The sequence below is a fragment of the Tachysurus fulvidraco genome, chromosome 20 (assembly GCF_022655615.1).
Source record: "Tachysurus fulvidraco isolate hzauxx_2018 chromosome 20, HZAU_PFXX_2.0, whole genome shotgun sequence".
NCBI lineage: Eukaryota > Metazoa > Chordata > Actinopteri > Siluriformes > Bagridae > Tachysurus > Tachysurus fulvidraco.
Window position 1 is genome coordinate 945,944 of NC_062537.1, and position 17,131 is coordinate 963,074.

Below are 17,131 nucleotides of genomic sequence, written 5' to 3' on the forward strand. Positions count from 1 at the left end.
TGTCGGACTTACAGTCGTGTTTCCTGTGTGTGGATCTGACACGTGCTCTTGTCTGATCTGTTCACGATCACGCTTCTGTGTTCCAGCACAATAAGCGTCAGTAATATATCAGCAACACCAGCAGAACTTCTGCCCTTTTCTCAGTGCAGCTGAGCTCCAGGGTGGTGATGAAGGTGGTGATGAAGCCTCACGCTGTGATGGTGCTCGTGTTCATTTATTTCCTTCTTTGCTGCCGCACCGACGGATCATCTTGCGAACGTGACACTCTATTAGTTTGCTTCTCTCTGGTTTGAACGACACGTACAAACGACACGTACAAACGAATCGATTCGAATCGAGTGTTCGAAAACGAATCGTTTCCCTTTTGCTCCAAGATGGAGGACATCTCTGTATTCCACTTCTACCACACTTGCCCTTTACCTAACGAAAACATCTCAGCATTTACGAGTGCTCGGAATTAGCATGCAAAGCGGAGTTGTTAGCTCTGTGTGTGTGTGTGTGTGTGTGTGTGTGTGTGTGTGTGTGAGATGGGACATGAGTTGACCTTTTCAGGAACCAAAGAACATCTTGCTGAGCTTGTGCTCGAGCTTCTTCATCTCGGTTCCTTCACTCTGTGCTTTTGGTTTTCTATTAAAATCATTTTCCTGAGCACAAACAAGGAAGCTGGAAATTCCGTCCCAATATTCAGACACGTGACACGCTTACGTGATGACCGCTCGGACCTCGTCGGCCCTGAAATCTCATCATATCGTTATATTAACGCACTCGCTAATTGACGCCGTATCGTTTCTATGGTAACAGCTGGTTCACAGGGGCGTGTACGGCTCAGGCTCCACGCGATAGCCTTAATAAACACGTGATTGTTGGTCTGTAGACGACTTTCATAAAAGCGACTTTCCCGTCATCTTCAGCACAGAGGAGTTTACTGTGTACACGGTGATGACGTTTTTCTGGAGTGAACTTTTAAGGAACAGCAAAAAAAAAGTAACAATAAATTGATAAAAGTTAAACATAATTTAATGAAAATGATTCACTTTGTAATCGAATCGCTTTGGGCCGTGTAACGAGAAGAAAAGTCTCAGAGACGAGACGCCTTTAGATCTCACAGCGTGGAGTTCCACGGCAACATGAGATCAGACCACGGCATCATGATGTGTAACCTTTATATTGTTGGGTTTGTTTACTCTTCAGTTTCTCTCACCTTATAACTGGGATGGATCTCAAACTGTGTCCAGTCAGAAGGTTCCAGGTGACCACAGTGTGATGAAAGTGCGATCACGTACCTGCTGTTGAAGGAGTTCCAGTAGATGGGCTCCAGGTTGGCTGCTGTGACCATTAAGCTCTCCATGAGGAACACGACTAAAAACGTCAGTCCGTGAGGACATTCAGAGAGTCCGTGAGCTCCTCTGTCCATCGTGCCGAATAAACCCGAGGACAAGCGCATACGAAAATCAACAATCGGACCAAATCAGAGCAAGTTCATGAAGCCCTTCAGTGTTTACAATTCATTATCCTTCAAAGCATGAAGCTCTTGAGATTCTTCAGAGTGAATGTAATCGCATCCTATAGAGCTTATTAAACTGTCCGCTTCACAAGACCTTCATAAACACGGAGCTGGTTAACACAAGACCACGACAAAACACAGAGGTCCTTCAAGAAACGTTAAGTTCATAAAATCCTGTAAGGTGTGACGTGTATGAAAGCCACCAAAGTGTGAAGATCGCGTCCGAGAAACGTAAAGAACGCAAAAACGAAGCGTCTGCAGATCTTCACGTTTTCTTTGTTCTTCACAATGAGGTTCTCACCAGAAGAACTCGGAAATCCTTCTGTTTTCTGGTGTCAAAACAAATAAAGGTGAACGCGGAGTTCCACAAACTTCTCCATCTTAGAGGAATGGAGTTCTATGAACTTTTATTAAATCCATATCGGTCCCATATGAGAAGATGGTTTTGTCTTCACTCCAGAGCTTCTGTCTGTAGACACAGAAGAGTTTTCAGCACTAAAACATCTCTCATCAGGACCAAGACAAAGTGGACCAAAGTGTTGGTGTAGATGTGATGGTCCTCCAGACTGAGAAGAAAACTTCTCCTTCACTTCTCCTCAGATGAAGGCTAAAGCTTCTGTCCCAAACAGCCAGGTCTCGGAAATGTCCGTCAGGAATAGTGAGTGAACAAACAAACAAACAAACAAACAAACAAACAAACACACAGCTGGGACACAAACACCTGGAATAAACACTATGTACTGAAAGTGGGGGAAACGTTGAGCGCGTGCAGGAGCTCGCGCCACTCCGTGCGTTACCCCTCAGCCCTCGCGCACTACTGACGACGATGTGCGACTCGTGCACGGAATGAATCACTTTTGCTTTCTGAACGACTCTTTTCAAAGCGAGTCGATTCCTGTTCAATTCCAACATAAACCATTATATTAATGCTTCTCTCTCTCTCTCTCTCTCTCTCTCTCTCTCTCTCCCCCCCTCTCTCTCCGTAGCTTTTTTGAGTCGGTTCTTTAAGATGAATCGTTAGTAAAATTTAGGGTACATATGTTACGGCGTTGCTATGATACCGACCGTTGACACTCGGACAGCGCCATCTAGTGGTGGTCGATAGGTTTAGCTTTATGTTTTGTTATTTTACGGTTGAAATTTCACGGAAGGGACGCAGAATATTAATAAAACCTGGAAAATTTGAGTTACATATATTGATAATCTAACTAACTATTAGCTAAGTGTTTCTGTAGTAATCACTGATTCATAAAATGCAGTTACCAGTATTATTACTATTATCACTTAATATTATTCTTTATTATTATTCTTATTAATTCTTCACCTACTGTACGAGTTTCAACATGATGGTCTTCACGTTTCTATATTAAATGAACCCATGAATCAAATCATGATTCACGTACAGGATTCGTTTAAAAGCATCAGTTTGCCAGAACTTTCTCTCTCTCTCTCTCTCTCTCTCTCTCTCGTCACTTTGAATCAATTGTAAATTTTTGTATTAAGTAAAAAAAAAAAAAACCCACTGCCTACTAATCACGACTCTTATGAGTAACACTAATAAAACATCCTAAATGACCTATTCACTTGGCTTCAGCATGACTCAGTAAATTCTATACAGAACTCTAGAATAGATTTGAAAGCACTGAATTAAATTCAACTCCGTTATTTCTAGATATACATCGATTTCCAAGATCCCAAATTCTGCTGTTAAATCTTCACTTCGACATAAACGTGTCTCGAAAATACTCCCCTAGCGGGAGACCAGTGAAATTACACCCACCTTATACACACCTGCTGATACTTAAATTACTCAAATAAATTAGAATAATAAGTCTCACGTTGTAATGCAGAAATCCATACAAACTATATACACTGCCACGGAAAGTGGTTCATTTTTATTTTGCTCATCCATCCATCCATCCATCCATTCAAATTAAATGTAAATGCTTGTGTACCTTGGCATAAGCTGCATAAAGCTATTGATGTGATTAAACACCCTTTTAACTATGAGAAACAACGTGCTGAGCTAGTTGTGTTTTATTAAAGTAAAAATGTCCCTAAACAGTAACAGAAAACTTAAAGGTGTAGTTCAGCAAAACTACTAAAAGTGTGCAGAGTTCCTTTTAGAGGTGAATGTTTGTAAGCAGTAAACATGAAGCTACAACAATCCAAACAGAAAACAGCTTCAAGCTTTAAAACTTTATTTTATGTTTAACATAGTTTGTTCTTCTCAAAGCGTAAACTCCACTAGCCCCGCCCTCCGTGCCTGCGGCGTCCACTCGTCTGTCGCTGGCGGAGAGAGGGATCGAGCATGCGCGGGGCAAACGTCCTTTCCTGCTAAAACTGCTCGCAAACTTTGATAATACCTAAAAACTCTCGTAGCTTGGAAACGGTATATACAGAGCCGAGTCCCACAGCCGAGGGTGCGACTGCGTCCAGATTGTTGATACACGCTCACGTGAGCTAGCAAGTTAAGAAAATTGCCCACTGTACAGTTTAAGGCATGGCAATAAAAAACAAGGGGGGACATTTTTCAGAAATAAAAGAAAACGTACTTTATATACACAAAATGGGCGGAGCTTAAGGTGAAATTCCATCATGCCATACGTTAACGGTGTCAGTCAGGTCGGCTAGCTACATGAGCGCGACGCTGATGATCTCTGATAGCATTAGCTTCACCTCGCACAGCGCGTTAAAAATCCGCTGCTAATTTCGTTCGCAAGCTAAAATATTCCGGTGATGTCATGATAGAGTTCAACTTAAGCTCCGCCCTTTTAGGTCACATGACCGAAAAGAGGAAAATGAAAATAAAAGGAAACAGAGAAGGGGAAAGAAGGAGAAATAGTTGGCACGTGCCGATAAACCATTTTTTATATGGATGATTGAGATTTTGGATTTTGCGCAAAAAAAACAACAAAAAAAAAACAACACTAGTTTGTTCTGATTGGTCGTCGTAAACCGACCTCGACTTCCTCTTCGCGCAGCAGCCGCTCTTCTAGCGCGCGGTCGTGTTTGTTTACCAGCGTCTCGGCTAACGTCCCGTGGATGCGGCGTATCGTGACGTGTTTGCTAACGGATCGTCGGCACATGCCTTAAAAACACAGAAGTGTGCGAGAAGGCGAGAGGATGGAGTTCAGCCGGCCGGGAAGCCTCAGACGGATCGGGACGTCTTCCTTCCAGTAGGATCCAGGCTTCGCAGGAACTGTGGATAAAACATACAGGAGTGTGATCAGGACTCGGTCACAGTGTCACACACATCGTCTGTATTAAAGAGAAGAAGCTGATGTTTTACCTTCCTCACGATGAAACTTGCTGGTTTCACTCGTTCCTCTTCTTCGAGGACCTGCAGCAGTCTCTCTCTCTCTCTCTCTCTCTCTGCAGGGTTTCTATCCAAACCCAAGCGTTTAACACCCTAACGTCCTCTAGAAGCCGATCTGCTGCGGAGATTTCATCGACCGTGTCGGATTTTCCTTCATGTGACAAAGACGACTCGAGTTCGTCTGTCCGCCTTTATTCCTCCGCAACACGGCAGGAGACCGGAGTCCACTCGGAGGAGTCAGTAGCACATGCATGACCACGTCTCCAAATCTTTTACCTGTGTAGGAGACTCGAGTCCACAAGAAAGCTGAAAACTGCAGGAGACTCCGGTCCACCTCACGCCCGGGTCGACTGAGACCGAAGGGCTTTTTTTTTTTTTTCTCGTCCAGGACGCAGTACGAGACTCGAGTCCACGTCTCCATGAGAACCTGCGTCCTCACACGTGTTCATGTCCTTATTGCTGCTACTTACACGTCTGGTTTTTCTTCTTCTTTTGTAAAAAATATAACTCCAGAATTCCTCTAGATCAAGTACCGATATTAATAATATTAATAATAATAATCAGAATAATTCTCAGCCCGGACTTCAAAAGTCTCTGTCTTCACTGAAGATTAGGCAGAAAATGGGGCAACACTTCTTGAATTTCCCCCCAAACGAAAAATAAAAGTCAAATCTTCTACTGCTACACGGTGCACGTCCTTGGCTCTGATTGGCCCGAGGTTCACTGCTGGAGAAAGTTCTGGAAGAACGACAGGACATTTCCTTCTGAAAACGTCGGATTTTCTGGTCAAAAGCCCGTCGGACTTTGAAGTGAGTGAAGACTCCGGGCTTGTCGCGACGCTCCGTTACACATCTTTAGCAATACATTCATTTGTAATAAACTTCCCAAGGTTGCAAAAAAACAACGACGACAACAACAAAAGAAAACAAAAGCAGTTGAAATGAAATAAAACAAATCTATAATGACAACAATAAGGTAGCAGCCTTGAAAGTGCTCCAAATCAGATCACAGAAGGTTCAAATACTTTGTATGCAACAATAAAAAAATAAATCCCTCATACTTTTTTTTTCTTAAACAGCAATGAAAATTAAAGTTGTCACACACACACACACACACACACACACACACACAAGGCAATTAGTTCACATATGGTCCTCCAAAATAGAGAGAAATAAATGTTACACAGTTTCATGGTGTTTTGAGGAGAACAGAAGAGCTACGCTATAAACACGTCTCACTCCGAGCGCGCGCTCCGTCACCCCACGGGGCAATAACAGCTACGGAGCTGCGTGCTCGTTCACACTAGCTAACGGAGGAACGCGGGGTCCGTTCCAACCTGAACATCGCCACTTAACCTGCTGTTTAGGAAGATTGGCCAGTAGGAGACAGAATAAGATCCAGCCACCGCTAACAGATACAGAACGAGTGTGGACTCTAATCTGTCGCTCGGGCCGACGTAGTGCTTAAGATGGCGACAGCAGGGGGTTAAAGACAGGGTTGGAACGAGACCTAACACTCAAATGTCCTCCAAAATAAAAGGGAAAAAAAAAAAAGGCAATACAGCACCACAGACGGGACGCAGGCAGAAGAGCGCACACACACACACCTTTTCTGTCTCTTATAGAACCTATGTACAAGTGAAAGCCGGGTTAACACACACACACACACACACACACACACATGTCTCACACACACACACTTCGAGGAAATATAAAAATTTCTCTTGAACAAAATAAAAACATGGCGTTTCCTTTATATCGCTCGGTAATAAAGTTCTTTGTGCAGACTTTTCTTTAAATCGCTCACACAATCTGAAAAATATCACTCGTCTAACTTTGTGTTTGTTTTTTTTTTGTTTTGTTTCTTTTTTTTAAACCTTTTACATTTTTCTTAAACAAGTGCAAATGTTCAAGTTTTTCAATTTTATAGCTTTCGTATGAAAACAACAACAAAAAAAATAATACGACAGTGTTTGTCTTTAGAGAATGCGTTCACACACTCCCGTCATAAACGTACTTAAACACACACACACACTTTTGTATACAAACAGTTCTACACATAATATATGTAACGATATATTCACACGTTTGCGCATTGTTTAAAAAAAAAACACACAAAAAAACCCAAAAAAAAACAAAACAACAACTCAATTTCAAATATTGAAACTCTGGTAATAAAGTGCAATAGCTTAGTTAAGGTGCTTAGACAAAGAGGTGTGAGAGCTCCCTACACACACACACACACACACACACCGTACCTCTGATCCACTCTCTGTCCTCGTCTGGACGAGAGACATAACGAGAGAGTGGGTGAGAGAGGGAGGGAGCGAGTGATAGAACGAGGGAGCGATGCACATTCGTCTGCTAGTTTGTTCCAGGTTAAGGCCTCAGGTAGACTCAAGTAAGGTTCTGCTGGGTCAGTAATCCTCCACCGCCTCCATCTCTCCCAGCATCATCCGCTCGCTCGAGCCCAGAAACGAGTATCCTACACACACACACACACACACACACACACACATTTACTATTTATGTCGAAATGAGGATAAATTTCCTGCAAGATCATGTGACTATTCACTGCTGTGTGAAAGAACGGTGTGTGTGTGTGTGTGTGCGTGCGCACTGTTGTACTAACACAACAAGGAGACACAGAAACCCTGACATGTGTTCATGAAGTGAGGTTTATGTAGGATGACTATTCTGTTGCCTTGACGATTAATTTAAACAGATGATCATCGACATCGTACGCGACGGATTCGTTCGACTTGAGAAGATTTCTAACATCTCGGGGCGGCGAAACGTTCCGACGGCGAGTCGGAGACACGACTCGACCTTCGTCCAGCAAAAACGGCTCGTACGTCTTACAGAAAACGGTGTATGGGGTCTAGAGGTACGAGGGCGTCGACCTCCGGTGTCGTCTATTCGTCTAATTTGCATAATAAGACTGAAAAATACAAATACGGTTCTTTTGTTTTCTGCCTTCGAAGTTTTTAGGAGAAATCGTTTGCTTTTGATGTATTAAGAGGTGCTAGCGTGTGTGTGTGTGTGTGTGTGTGTTGCACTCACCGAGGATGCTGGGATCAGTGTGGAGCATCAGGCTGGGTTTCTTCTTCATCTTCCCTCCCTGACTGTCGTACATGCTGCCACTTTTACTTACGTGGCTCGTCTGGAACACAGACTGCAGACAATCAGACGCCGGGGTTATAAAATCAGGCCGTTTCTGTGCATGAAAACCTAAAATACTGTAAAACACCGAATGTTTGCTGTTTTCTGCTGTTACCTGTAAGGGGAAGTTCATATTCAGTCCTGCGATCTCTTTACACAGCTGGACACAGAAACACACAGTAATAATAAAGTAGGTTATAATTCATGCAGGAGTTCTGAGGTTGTGTCACACACACACACACACACACACACACACACACACACACACACACACACACACACAGGTGAATAGTGACCTGCTGTTGCTGTCTCTGCTGGTTGGCCTTCTGCTTGGCGCGGCGCTCCAGGAACTGCTTCGCAAACTCTTTGGCTTCGACCGTGTCGCCCAGGTATGAACGGATGAAGTCGTGAACCTCGTACGGCGACTCCACTTCCTTTAGATAGGCCACGATGGTGGCCACTAAACACACAGCAGATTTATAGATCTGGTGACCGACTGACTGCTCTTTCATTCAAACCACACAGAGATCTTATACAAAATAACATTTAGATCATGGATTTAATATTTTAAAAATAATACTTATATACTGACATACTGAAAAAAGGTGTACACACACACACTCTCACACACACACTCTCTCACACACACACACACACAGAGGCTGTGTGTTAAGGTGTGTTACCATCCACAGAGGAGGATGAGCTGTTGGCTGAGGTGTTGAGAGCGTGCAGCATTTGTTCACACCACGTGGTGAATCCGTCCTGCTGAGGCTTCATGCCCTGTAACAGCTTCAGCAGACGCTCCTCTTCTTCTGTCCGCTTCCGACGGTTCAGCATGTACTGCTCACTGCTGCTAGTACTACTAGCATTATTACCACACACACACACACACACACACACGATCTTTAATATAGGCAGGTGAGCTAGCGCACTGTACTAGACAAAGCACTGATGTGTGTGTAGGTGTGTGTTTACCTGAATGAGGGGCTGCTCATGCTGTGCTTCATGCCCATGTTACGGTGGTTGACTTGGTTTTTAATCGCCTCGTCCCAGATGCCCATGCTGCTGCCGCCGCCGCCGCCATTGGTGCTGCTCATCTTTCCCTCCATTCCAGTCCACATTCCCACAGAGCTGTCACTCCACTGCCCCACTGACAGCTACACACACACACACACACACACACACACACCAATTAATGATCACAAAACAAATCTTGAGCTACAGCAAAAATATTTGTAGTGTCTGAAGAAAATGCAGAGTCTTTTTAAAGTGTTGCTCAAGTGTTCAATGGGTGCCACAGTACCCCCAGGTAGGTGGGTGGCACATGGGGGGGGGGGGGGGGGGGGGTGGGGTTTAAAAATTCCCCCAGCACACCACTAACCACAACATGTATAAAATGACCCTCTGTAGCCGAACAGCAGATGTAATATCAGACTATGACGCTGTTGGCCAGATTTCTCCCCACACACAGTAGACCGGAGTCGGTGCAGTAAAACCCACATAAACGTTCACTGTATTGCCCCGAGCTCACGGGCTTTGCCTCCTTTTGGCCACAACTCATACTAGGGCAACTATCTGGGTCAGAGTTTTGCCCGGTTACAGCATGACTAAGATGTGAAGGTGTAGTAACGCCTCACCCTCTGCTGCTGAGCTCTCTGCTGCTGCTGCTCCAGGAGCCCGAGGTTCTTTCCCTGAGCTTTACCCAGAGAGAGCGACCCTGTCTGAGCCGAGCTCCAGCCTGCACCTCCCTGCACCTCCCGCTGCTGCTGAGTCTGCTGAAGCAATTTCATCAGAAGCTCCTGCTGACGACACTGCTGCACGCACGCACACACACACACACACACACACGCACACACACTCTTCAGTATCCATCAGTGCGAGCTGGATCTCAGTGCACATGACTGAGTCTCTGTACCTGCTCACGTTTGCGCCTGTACATCTCCTCCTCCTCTCTCCTCTTCTGCTCCTCCTGCAGCCTTCTCTTCTCTTCCCGACGCTTTCGCTCCTCATCCTCCCTCTTCACCCTGAGTTCAGCTTCACGCCTTTCCTGCTGGAGCTGACACACACACACACACACTTTTTAATTAAATGAATCAACACAAAGGTCACACCTAAGCGTGGATATAAAGACAGAGGTGACTCTTAAACCAGTCTTACTTTCTGCAGCTGCTCAAGCATTGGACCCTGAGGTGAGTTCAAATCCCACAGACCGACCTCAGCACCTGCAGGACAGAGTGTGTGTGAAGGAGCAGAACACTAACGAGGACATCGGTATGGTCATGTTGTCAGCTTTAACGCTAATTGTCAGTCTACATGTGGCTACTGTGTGCATGTGGTCTAACACATGAACTGTTCCTAAATGTAATGTTCTGTAGAAAGTGTTCCTACAAGTTTGTGTCCTAAATAAAGTGTGTGTGTGTCTAGCTGTGTTGTTGGAGGTGTGTATAAGAGTGTGTATATAGCTGAATGAACCTCACCCGGTGTCTGTGAGGATGAGGTATGAATGTCCCAGGCTTCTGGCACGGATCGGTTCATAGCAGGCAACATTCCTGTCTCACCACACCTGAAACACACACGGGCAGCGTTAAGGAGAGAGAGAGAGCAAGAGAAAGACAGAGAGAGACTAAGAGAAAGACAGAGAGAGAGAGAGAGAGAGAAAGAGAGAGACAGAGAGAGAGTCTGTGTGCGTGTGTGTGTGCACGCGCAGGTACCTGTTTATATGTTGAAATCTGATTTGGAGCTGCTGGTAGAGAGCTGCTGTGGCTGCTTGCTCCAACTGCTTCTTCAACATCTCCTGATCCATGTTACCCTACACACACACACACACACACACACAAACACACTTATTACTAAAAACTACAACATTCCACATTTTCATAAGGATCCCTACGTCTGTGTGTTTGTTGCCCTCACCAGTAGGGGAGGAGGTGAGGGTCCTGGAGAGAAAGGCACACGTCCCCACATCTTTATGACGTCCCCCAGAGGTTGGAAACCTTCATCACAGCCTCTCTTCACCAGCAGAGTCATCAGGAAATAACCAGCCTGGAACCACTCACACATCTCCACTGGACTGAACGGGCCTGAGGGAGGGGTGTGAGCACACACACACACACACACACACACGCACACACACACGAGTGAGAAATACTATCATTTATAATACAATAAAACATTCAAATTAAATGAAAGTTCCTTACCTTGGATCTCTCCTTGAGGGTCTTTGTAGAACCACTTCATGGCCGACTCGTGGGTGAGCGGCAGGGCGCCGGCGGAGTGAGGCAGGGTGTGTGTGTTGGGGTGGGAGTGTGTGTGTGTGGTGGGGAGAGTGTGTGTGCGAGTCACAGCAACTCCATGGCTCTCCTGCAAGGCCTGTGTAAAACGCTCTTCCTCCAGAGACGTGTCCTGTAGAGACGCCACCATCTTCTCCGCCTCCTGCACACGACATCAGTGACATTAGGAACCATTCAGAGGTTCCACGCAAACTAAACCCCTACTACAATTATATTAAAGAACAAACCTGACGCTAACGCTCAGAACGTTATATTAAAATAGAGACAGCCTACAAAATATCAAGTTGTTAGCTGATGTGATCAAGTCGTTTCTCAGAAAAACAAACGCTTTAATCTACTGTTTTCATCACACACACACACACACACACCTGCTGCATGTGCGTCATGCCGTCTTCCTCCTCAGTGTCGCCACCTGGAGGCAGGACATCAGCGGGGGTGATGGGAGGGGAGGCAGTCGGGACAGGAGGAGAGCTCCGAGTCAGCTGAGTGCTGCCCCCTACTGGAGCTGCTTCTGAAACACATCCCTCATGTTTAAAGATCAGAGATTTACACACTTTTACTACATGAAGCGATTTATTATTTGGGTTTAAATCTAAAGGTCTATGTTTAAACATCCGTCTTGTGGACAAACTTATAGGATATAAAAAGTAATTTTTTTTTAAAATCAGGAACCTTTATGACTGCAGTTGTTCATGAAAGTGACTGTATTCGTGTAAATACCTTCGTTCATCTGGAGGCTAAACTTTGTGGGCGGAGCAACACAAGGTGGGTGTGGTTCCTGTTCTGAGTTGAGAGCACAGATGGAAATGGAGGGAGGAGGAGGAGGAGGAGGAGGAGAAGGAGAAGCAGTAGGTTTTATCTCTCCGTCGTCGAACGCAACAGACGCTTCGATGTCCTCTACTGGAAAGGACAGTTTGAGGAACGAGTGTGAAACATCCTCGCCATCTACTCGTATACACAATACACCACTAAACATCATCGGTTACCTTTATCAGCAGAATCGTCCTTCCTCTCTCGCTCGGCCTCGTCTTCCTCCTCCAGAGCCTCGAACTCCAGCTCCTGGTCTTCAGGGATGGCGTCTCTCGAGCCCTTCTAAAGAGAAAATCAAATAATTCATAAACTTGCTGCAGCCGTCAATCAGAGACGTCCCTCTAACCTCAGTGTTTCAGTAAAGGTGAAGATTAGTCACACTTATCTACATGCCACGCCCCCAATGTCACACTTATCTACATGCCACGCCCCCAAAGTCACACTTATCTACATGCCACGCCCCCAATGTCACACACCTGTTCATCAAACTCTGCCTCACCTTAACACACATGAACGCTCCAGACGAATCGAAGGTGCCCATCTCACCCTCCTCTTCATCAGTGCACCACTCTGGCAGCCCGTCTCTCTCCTCCTCTCCCCCCTCACTCCCTGACCTCCGCCGGACCACGTCACCTTCCCGGAAATCGAAGTCGAACTTTCTACGTCTCCCGTCTCCGTTAACGTGGTCTCTCCACCCGGCTGAGCGTGGGCCTCCGTCTGAGAAACAAAGTGAGAGTAAAGAAGAAGTCAGTAACTAAACACAACCACATATAAAAGCGTGTGTGTGTGTGTGTGTGTACCATCACGGCGTGTCCCAGCCACCCTCCAGCTCCCGCCTCCTTCTCCTACAACACCTCCTTCCTCCTCGTCCTGCTCCTCACGGAGTGTGCGCCAGTTATCGCTGTCGGAGCGGGTGTAATCCTTCCGTCCCGTCCCTGCGTCCTCGAAGCCTCCGCGTCCCCCCTCTCGTCTTGGCGGCTTCTCGAAACGGCGCTCGCCTCTGAAACAGGAGAGGACGGGGATCACCAGAGGAAAAGGATGTTGGAGGTTTTATTCTGCATTTAGAAGAAAAAGCCCTACATACAGAACGCCTAACCCTTCTGAAGAGCTCATTACTCACACCGTAACCATGACAACACTCCTATTATAATAGTAAATAACACACCTGTCGTCCCAGCTTTGGCTGCGGTGCACCTCTCGGCTGCGCCCGAATCCCACCTCCTCCTCCGCTCCTCTTTGGTAGAACCCTCCTTCTCCTCTTCCCCTCCCTAACAAAAAAGGAACGCAGCTTGTGTGACATTCTTCGTGCTCACATGCTTGTGTGTGTTAGAAAGAGCAAGAGAGAGACGCACCTCGTCCTCCTCTAGCAGTCCCTCTGCTTCGGGATACGCCCACCGGGGCAGCTCCGCCCCCTTTGCCCATGAGCCTCAGCACGGCCACACTGTTCACCGACATGGAGAAGTTTCTCTGTGGAGACACAAATAAAGGTATAAATAGAGCGAGTGCACTTGTGTTTGGGAGGAAACGACTGCTCAGGGTTTGTGCACTAACCTGCTCCTCCTCGGTCAGAGGCACCAGAGCCAGGGGCTGCTGCGGCTCGTCCTGCAGGATGGCAGCAAACTCCTTATCCTGCATGTCCTCTGGGACCTACACACACACACACACACACACACACACACACACACACACACAGAGTGAGCTGACAGTGAACGTAGCCCAGAGTGTCACGGTCATCCCCTATCTCTCTCTCTCTCTCTCTCTCTCTCGCGCTCACCGTATCATCTTTGACATAAAGTGCTAACATCTCCTCGCAGCCGTAGCGATAATCGGCCAGCTTGGACTTTGGCATTGCTGGGGAAGGAGGAGGAGACGTGATGCTCCCTCCTCTGGATAGTGCACGGAGCCTGTGGAAAGGACACACACACACACACTGATTGCTGTCTTTGTCTAATGTCTGTACATACAAAATATAAAATATAAAACATAACACGATGAAAGCCAAAGTGCGGTTTGTGAATAAATCTCTTTAGCAGCATCATCATACATGTTATTAACCTACATGAGCTACACACGTGCTGATCATAAATCACTCCTCTAAACTAATTCAAAACACAGCGCCGACCTTCAGGAAACATCTGCTTCCTCATAGGATGGGGAAGTAAACATGGGGGGGGGGGCGCAGAGAGAGAGAGAGAGAGAGAGAGAGAGAGAGAAAGAGAGAGAGAAGGATTACCATTCTGGACCAAAGTTAAGTGTCTCAGCAGTCATGTTCTCCTCGTCCTTGGGGCTCGAATGTTCTGCTGACATGAAAAACAAAGTGTTTATGTGAGGATTAACACCTCATTTACACACAAAACCCTTACAGAAAGACCAGCATGTGAGAGCGATGTGTGAAAGCAGAAGTGTTTTGATTACAATTACAACAGCTCAACTTCCTAATGCAGCAAAAACGCTTTTAAATAAAGAGAAAAATAAATATATGACATTAGAGCGTATGATGGAATATTGACACTTGTTTGGTATTTTCAGTCATTTTGATAAATAAATGAGACTTCGGCCTTTTATCTATCTGTGAGAATCTGCACCAGTGACGTGTTGACGTGCAAACCACAAGCACTCAGAACCTGACACAAACTTTTATCCATAATTACATTCACAGCACTCGGTGGTCACTTTTGGTGCTCATCCCTTGTACATCAGAGTCTTAAGGAACTTGGTGGTACTGGGCCTCGATCTCACAACCTTCTGCTAACACCTACTTCACCAGACGTGTCCGTGCCTTCTGAACGCTACACGGCTTTCGTTAATGTTAAATATATGTTTTTCGAAATAGTAAAACTTTTGCTCAGACTTGTGAGCTGCGTTAGCCTCTAAAACTAAAGAGACAAGCTGTCTGATGGGATTGTGTGTGTCACAGGAAGATGAGCTGGTTGTAGAGCGCTTACCTTTCACAGGAGCAGCGTTGCTGTATGATGCTCTATGATGCAGTGTGTGTGTGTGTGTTTGATGCTGTAAGACGCTGTGTGTTTGCGGATGTATGACACCGTATGGCACCGTGTGTGTGTTTGCGACTGTATGACGCTGTATGTTGCTGTGCGTGTGTTTGTGTTTGATGCTTCTCTGAGCTCTAGATCAGTCAACTGATAGCTGCCAAACACTGAATAGAAGAGCTCAAAGGAAAAAGGGGGAGAAAAAAAATGGCAGAATTTCTGCTTTACAAACACACACTAAGTGGAGGTGGATATGAGCGAGTGTTTCGGGGCAGTTTAGTTGTGTTTCATACAATCACTTTCTCCAGACACTTCTCTCTTTTGTCTCGTTTGACCTGCAGGGAGGAAAAAGCGACAACTTAAGTGTACAGTGGTCACCTGTGTGTGTGTGTGTGTGTGTGTGTGAGACTACTGTACTGAGTGAACTATAATTATTTGTATGCATTACACACTTAAAGACAGAAAAACACCTAATAACAGAATCGGAACATTATAATAAACAAAACCTCAGACGTCTATAAACTACATCACAAACCCAACCGTTTTACACTCATTTATCTCTATAAATAACACACAATTATTAAAACAACTTTGCTAGCGCATGCTTAAGATAAAATATAATACAAGTGACCAGTGGACTGTGATTTACTTTATAACTTAATAACATGGCGATTTTTCGACTGTACACTGCCCAATGAACTGGGCTCGGTCCCAAATCGCGGTGGACTTCCTACGTAGGCTCCCTACATAGTGTATAAACGCGTACCTTTCGCTCCCTTTCTAGTGCACTAGGTTACAGACAGAACCGCTGTTCGGGACGCAGCCTGGAAGAATGCTGCCGTTTACAAAAAAATGTGCAGAAATGTTATAGCGGTTGTTAAAGTGTGAAAGGTGTGAAAGGTTAATTTAGCCGTATTCAGTGTTTATTAACCGCCGCTGAGGAAATAACCCAGAATTCTAAACGAACAAGTGAGCCGTGAACGATGAGGCGGAGTGTAGCACCAACCCCACACCGACCTACATCACTCTGCGCCGGCCCCTTCTTAAACTTTACCCCGAGGATCAACTCAAGGCCTTAACACCTTAACACTATTGTCAACGTTCTCAGTCGTGTTTTTGCAAACGTTCAGCGCACGAGTGCAAGTCTGTGACTCGACCAAACATCTCTGCGTGAATAATCCTGACAAATAAACGTGCTTTTCTCACCTTTTTCCTTCAGCAAAATGAACAAAACAGGAGGCTGCTAGCTAGCAAGCGCCCGTTAGCATGCTAGCCGAACCAGCTAACGCCTTTACGTTCACTTATCTACGACTTTATTCCTTTTGCAAGCGCGTGCATCGCAGTAATTGAAAAAATCGACTTAAATATATATAATTTCTGCAGCTACCTTCCACGAACACGATAATTAAGTGAATATTTACTTTTCTTTATGTTGCTACGCTCGCCGTTTTTCTGTCTCGTCTTGTTTGTGTTTTACAAAAATGGCTGTTCAACGCGGATCACGTGCCACGGTTCAGCCAATCAGCGAACACGTTTCGGGCTGTGTCCCAAATTCCTGCTTACTATCTATAACTGTGCTCTACATAGGGCGTTACAGAAATAGCCACCAACACTAAGTGTGGTGCACTTCATGAACATTGGGAAGCAATTTGGGATTCGGCCGTGCGTAGTGTATGTTGGGACAAACCGGTGGTTAGCATGGCGTCCTGGGGTACAAACCACTTGCCTTTGTTGGGGGAAAAAACAGAAGTTGCAGAAGGTGGAAATAGTTTGTGGTGATTTATAAATATATCCACAGATCTCATTTTATGATCAAAATGCTTCCATTAACTTCACACTCATGGTTAGACAGGTCGTGGTTTTTTTTTCATCACAGTTTTCTATGATCAATGCAATAAATAAACAAACAAACAAATAAATAAATAAATTTCAATTAAATCTCTTTCCCTGATTCATTAAGCCAATTAACGCCTGCATCAGTGCAATACTCCATAAAGTAAAGCATGAGCACATTAACATCGTGCATAACTGATAGTACTGAAATGATTCATATTGAT

At 45.3% G+C, this 17,131-nt stretch overlaps 1 protein-coding gene across 9 annotated transcripts in view; it reads right to left on the minus strand.

Moving 5' to 3' along the window:
- The window catches only part of gigyf1b (GRB10 interacting GYF protein 1b), a 26,854-nt gene extending 10,238 nt beyond the window's left edge, over window positions 1-16,616 (minus strand). Inside the window, exons 1-26 of one of the 9 annotated variants that reach the window (XM_047804600.1) lie at window positions 16,496-16,616; window positions 15,030-15,409; window positions 14,318-14,384; window positions 13,859-13,988; window positions 13,636-13,731; window positions 13,437-13,551; window positions 13,250-13,352; window positions 12,885-13,084; window positions 12,584-12,801; window positions 12,261-12,366; window positions 11,995-12,174; window positions 11,643-11,785; window positions 11,182-11,416; window positions 10,898-11,064; window positions 10,696-10,793; window positions 10,462-10,547; window positions 10,142-10,206; window positions 9,900-10,040; window positions 9,622-9,798; window positions 8,960-9,141; window positions 8,668-8,846; window positions 8,281-8,444; window positions 8,100-8,144; window positions 7,886-7,997; window positions 4,797-7,307; window positions 3,689-4,706 (exon numbers count right to left, since the gene is read on the minus strand). In XM_047804600.1, the coding sequence (XP_047660556.1) occupies window positions 7,240-7,307; window positions 7,886-7,997; window positions 8,100-8,144; window positions 8,281-8,444; window positions 8,668-8,846; window positions 8,960-9,141; window positions 9,622-9,798; window positions 9,900-10,040; window positions 10,142-10,206; window positions 10,462-10,547; window positions 10,696-10,793; window positions 10,898-11,064; window positions 11,182-11,416; window positions 11,643-11,785; window positions 11,995-12,174; window positions 12,261-12,366; window positions 12,584-12,801; window positions 12,885-13,084; window positions 13,250-13,352; window positions 13,437-13,551; window positions 13,636-13,731; window positions 13,859-13,988; window positions 14,318-14,352 (3,045 nt within the window). In that variant the 5' untranslated portion in view covers window positions 14,353-14,384; window positions 15,030-15,409; window positions 16,496-16,616 and the 3' untranslated portion in view covers window positions 3,689-4,706; window positions 4,797-7,239. Of the gene's footprint in view, window positions 1-3,688; window positions 4,707-4,796; window positions 7,308-7,885; window positions 7,998-8,099; window positions 8,145-8,280; window positions 8,445-8,667; window positions 8,847-8,959; window positions 9,142-9,621; window positions 9,799-9,899; window positions 10,041-10,141; window positions 10,207-10,461; window positions 10,548-10,695; window positions 10,794-10,897; window positions 11,065-11,181; window positions 11,417-11,642; window positions 11,786-11,994; window positions 12,175-12,260; window positions 12,367-12,583; window positions 12,802-12,884; window positions 13,085-13,249; window positions 13,353-13,436; window positions 13,552-13,635; window positions 13,732-13,858; window positions 13,989-14,317; window positions 14,385-15,029; window positions 15,410-16,280 lie in introns of those variants that run through there. The other 8 variants (XM_047804599.1, XM_047804604.1, XM_047804603.1 and 5 more) reach the window with 8 other exon arrangements.
- Between the last annotated feature and the right edge of the window lie 515 nt (window positions 16,617-17,131).